Here is a 5302-nt window from a genome sequence, read left to right on the forward strand (position 1 = left end):
ATTTTTCTTGGAGTGTCCACGACGATCTCTGCCACAGTGATCATTATCATGTACTTCTACGGAATAATGGTCCTTCACCAGTAGACAGGCCACAAAGATGGAAACTCTCCAAAGCTAATTGGCCTCTCTTTGAGGCTCTTTGCATTTCTTCTTTTTCTCAAGATGATCTAGATGAGGCAGAAGACCCGATGGAATTATTTACCACTATCTTACAAGATGTATCGGGTCAGGCGATTCGTAAAACCTCGGCAACTCCAAAACGATTCAATAAACCATGGTTTAACGAAGACTGTAAGACAGCACTGAAAGAACGTAATCGTGCTCTGCGACTGATTGAACGTTCTCCTACCGCTGACAACATGGCCTCTTTCCGCATTGCACGGGCGAAAGCCAGGCGGACTATCCGTCAAGCAAAGAGGTCGTCATGGCAGGAGTATGTTTCAAGGATCAACAGTCGCACGTCTTCCAAATCAGTCTGGGATAGGATTCGTGGGATCAAGGGTAAAGCGGATACAATATCTGTGAACCATTTAGAGGTAGATGGTTCAACTCTCACTACTCTTTTTTTGGGACTTACTTTTGATAGCAAGCTTTCTTTTCGTCCCCATATTAAAATCCTCAAGAACAAATGTCTGAAAGCTCTCAACATACTGAGAGTCTTATCCAATACTGACTGGGGAGCCGACCGAAAGGTCCTCCTCCGATTATATCGAGCTTTGGTTCGTTCCAAGCTCGATTATGGGTGTTCGGCTCGTCAATCCTATATCAAAGATCTTGATACCATACACCATCAAGGACTTAGAATCAGTTTAGGTGCGTTTCGCACTACTCCAGTTGAAAGTCTGTACGTCGAGGCTAATGAGCCCTCATTGTACGACAGACGTGACAGGCTTTCATTGCAGTACGCTATCAAGATAGCATCATTTCCACAACATCCTGCTTACTGCCCCAATATTTACTGCAGAACCACCATTTTACAGGCACTTGAGTTTTTTCAGTCCTCTACATCATTAAAAAAATGTATTATATTTTTTGATTCTTTGTCCTCATTACAAGCTATTAATAACATCCAGCTTGTACACCCAATAATCGGGGATATATACATGTTCTCTGGGCCGAAAAAGGACATTGTTCTTTGTTGGCTCCCCAGTCACATGGATATACGGGGGAATGACATGGCAGATGCGGCTTTGTCACTGCCTGTTTCCCCCTTTCCTTTGCCTTTCACCAATTTTAAATCGGTGATAAGGTCTTTTATTCAACATCGATGGCAGCAAAGATGGGATGCTGCAGACACTAACAAGCTTCATGCCATTAAGCCTCTCCCAGGTGACTGGCCCTCCTCCTATTGTGCCAACAGGAGAAATGAAGTTGATTTGTGTCGCTCTCGTCTTGGACATACTCACGTCACCAACTGTTATTTGCTCAAGCGAGAGCCTCAACCAGTCTGTGAGCACTGCCAGATCTGCCTGACAGTGAAACACATTCTGATTGAGTGTAAGCATCTCAAACCTATAAGATCACAGCACTACCGTGTTGTTTCTTTATTTCTCTTTATGAGAAGGTTGTGGCTTTTTTTAAAACAAGCAGGTCTTTATTTTAAATTTTAAATAGATTAGTTATTGTTTGTTTTAAATATTTTGTTTGTTTTTAATACCACCATGTGGTGTATTACCTGTGATATTGTTTTTAGTGTTTTTTTTGTAGTCATTAAATGACTTTTTCTGTGATATGGTTTTTATCGTCTGTTTTGTCGTCACTATGTGACCTTTATGTGATATTGATAGGTGTTTTATTGTTTTAGTTTTTTTTATTATATTAACGTATTCTGGAGCTATATAGCCCATTTGGTGCTGATGCTCCTTAATACATTTCATTTCATTTCATCGAATTTGTACAAGATCTTCTGATTTCAACCAAGCCTGTACGATTGTTTTCTCAAAACTGAAAGAGCGTGGGTACTCTAAACGATATTTACGGAACATAAAAAATTCCACCTTAGCTCAGATAGCAGCTAAAACAGACTTTATGCCGAAGTACCTCCAGGTTTAACAATTGCTCCATGTTTGTCCAGTAGATGCAAAACATGTCCCTTTATATCAGACACACATTATTTTGTAAGCAACCCTACGAATAAAAGGTACCCGATCCAGGAACATCTAACATGTGAACATTCAAATGTATTATATTTAATTTCATGAAATGCAAGAAATGCCCCAAACAATATGTAGGAGAAACTAAGAATAATTTACGAACCCGTTTTAATGCTCATAGGTCAGACATCAAATTAAAGAAAGACAAGCCTGTTTCTAATCATTTCAACCTCGACGACCATTCAATAGACGATCTCACCCTAATCCCAATTGAGCGTATAGAAATTGACTTGCCCGAAGATGAAACTACCAAATTCCCTCAATCTAGGGAGGCCCATTGGATTGAGACATTGAATACAGCAAGACCTATAGGACTAAATATTCATCATAATGTAGGCACAGCACCCTTTGTTGTCCCGTTTAATACAACCAGCAATCGAGCAAGCAAGATAGTTCATGCCCACTATAAGAGCCTGCAAGAGAAATTCCCCCATGTCTATAAGCAGAAAATGATAGTGCCTATTCAAAAAATAAGAACTTAAATGATAATATTGTTCATAGTAAACTAAAAACAATCAGTACATAACAGATACTACCCATCGGGCGAGTTATTTTTTCTAATTTCAGATCAGAATAAGAACAGAAGAAAACCCAATATCAAGACCCTTAATCCTAATTTCTAAATAAAGTGTCTGCTCCACCCTAGGCCTGTACATTTGGGAGAATCAAACCCTCCCTTCCCCGAAATCTAAATAAAGTGTCTGCTCCACCCTAGGCCTGTACATTTGGGAGAATCAAACCCTCCCTTCCCCGAAAAATAAAATCAATCAGTACATAACATATATTATACTTCTCGCCCATCGGGCGAGTTATTTTTTCTAATTTCAGATCAGAATAAGAACAGAAGAAAACCCAATATCAAGACCCTTAATCCTAATTTCTAAATAAAGTGTCTGCTCCACCCTAGGCCTGTACATTTGGGAGAATCAAACCCTCCCTTCCCCGAAATCCAACTTTAAATTTGGGTTTAATATTTAAATTATTTATTTCATTTTCAAAATTATTAAGGGCAGAAGAAAACTTAATAATATCTGGATTTTGAATGGCTTCCATTGGAGAAACACCGATGGAAGAATTTTATCATTATATTCCAATACTACAGTGGGTAAAATCTTTAACCATTTTTGAGACTTTAGTTCTGTGAATTTTTTGAACAGTTTTGATTTAAGCTTCCTGTTAAATCTTTCTACTACTACAGCTTTTCCCTCATTATGAGTACTGTAAATTTCAAACCCAAGTGATTTCATATTTTTATTATAAAATTCGCTTCCTTTATCTACCCACAGTTTTTCTGGATGTCGGCCAGATTGTTTCAAAAGCATGTTTGACTGATAATCCTGTTTAGTTTCTCAAGCATATCTTGTATACAAATCTATAACTGTTAAGCAATATTTAAATCCTCTTTCGACTGGCATATGAATTAAATCGGCTGACCATATTTCATCTTTTTCAAATACTTTAACTTTTAAAAAGAATTTAGTTTTTCTAAATTCTTTATGAATTTCATCTGCCAATCCCATACCTAATTTCATCTTTGCTTTTAACAGTTTTATGATTAGAGCCCTTTGCATTCTCTCTTTGAAAGTTGGATTTGGAATATTTTCAAGTTTGATTATCGTTTGTCTGCCTGCTTCGTGTCTGAAGTTTATGTCTTTGTTTCTGTATAGTATGTCGTGTTTAAGCGCAGCGGCATTAACTCTATTGACTGGTTCTTCACCCGGTTAGGGTTTATCGTTTTCGTCTAATCGCAGATCTAACCTAGTACCTGGACCAGTGTAATTATGACCGGGAAGATGTTTTTCTCCGGGATATTTTGCCCATGGAAAGCCAGGAAGAGAGCCTAATGACTTTTGTATATCTCCGGAACCAAAATAAGTTTTTGGAGTGTGAGCGACTATCATTTTTATCCTATAACTTTAAAATCTTTCCTTTCTTCTAATCTCCTGTTTCGCAGATCTCTTATTAGTTGTAATTCTTTCAACTCGTTAGATTGTTTCACTGTGTCGCTTATACTCTTTCCCGCTTCCGCGATTGAGCCGACGGCTTTAGCTCGGATGAAATAAGTGATTTGTTGTTTGAAACAAAGCTAGCTACTTTTGGAATTATTGTTTTACCTAGAGAAAATATTGATGAAAAGATACCGTCGCCCGAATAATCTTCGAATTTGTGTTGTTCGTGTTTTAGAATTAAACTCATCCTATTTTTAAATGGGTTAATTGAACGAAGAAATTGTGGTCTGTTTTTTTCCCAAAACAAGACTTATCTTTCTTACAGAAGTTTCTAGATTAAAACTAACATTATTAATAAGCGAAACAAGGAAGTTATTTTGTATCATGGTATTTTTAATATTCTAATCTAACAAATTCAATGATGAAATGTAGGGTGAATAGGTTCTTTTTGAGGTGTTAATTGATGGAATGTAGTGTGTGGAGGTGCTTTTTGGAGTGGGAATTGATTGAAGGTGTTTTTCAGTGTAAGAATGTATGAAATGAAGGGTGTTTAGGTGTTTTTTGGGACCTTTCAATATGTTTCACACTTTCCCCATGGAATCCCTTTGCGAACATATTGAAAGGTCTAATACTACTAATACTATATTTCAAATACGCCTATACTATATAACAGATAAACCAATGTTATATAACAGATAAACCAATGCTATATAGAACAACAGATAAACCAATGCTATATAACAGATGAACCAATGCTATATAACAGACGAACCACTGCTATATAGAACAACAGATAAACCAATGCTATATAACAGATGAACCACTACTATATAGAACAACAGATAAACCAATGCTATATAACAGATGAACCACTGCTATATAGAACAACAGATAAACCAATGCTATATAACAGATGAACCACTGCTATATAGAACAACAGATGAACCAATGCTATATAACAGATGAACCACTGCTATATAGAACAACAGATAAACCAATGCTATATAACAGATGAACCACTGCTATATAGAACAACAGATAAACCAATGCTATATAACAGATGAACCACTACTATATAGAACAACAGATAAATCAATGCTATATAACAGATGAACCAATGCTATATAGAACAACAGATAAACCAATGCTATATAACAGATGAACCACTGCTATATAGAACAACAGATAAACCAATGCTAA

At 36.8% G+C, this 5302-nt stretch overlaps 1 protein-coding gene across 1 annotated transcript in view; it reads left to right on the top strand.

Annotated features, from left to right (window-relative positions):
• Positions 1–2780, top strand: part of LOTGIDRAFT_173738 (hypothetical protein) — a gene marked incomplete at both ends in the record, with an annotated part of 5149 nt that extends 2369 nt beyond the window's left edge. Inside the window, 2 exons of the mRNA XM_009051793.1 lie at positions 163–536; positions 2721–2780. Coding sequence (XP_009050041.1) covers positions 163–536; positions 2721–2780 — 434 coding nt within the window. The remainder of the gene's footprint in view (positions 1–162; positions 537–2720) is intronic.
• Positions 2781–5302: the final 2522 nt, after the last annotated feature.

Source organism: Lottia gigantea (genome assembly GCF_000327385.1).
Source record: "Lottia gigantea unplaced genomic scaffold LOTGIsca_170, whole genome shotgun sequence".
Lineage (NCBI taxonomy): Eukaryota > Metazoa > Mollusca > Gastropoda > Lottiidae > Lottia > Lottia gigantea.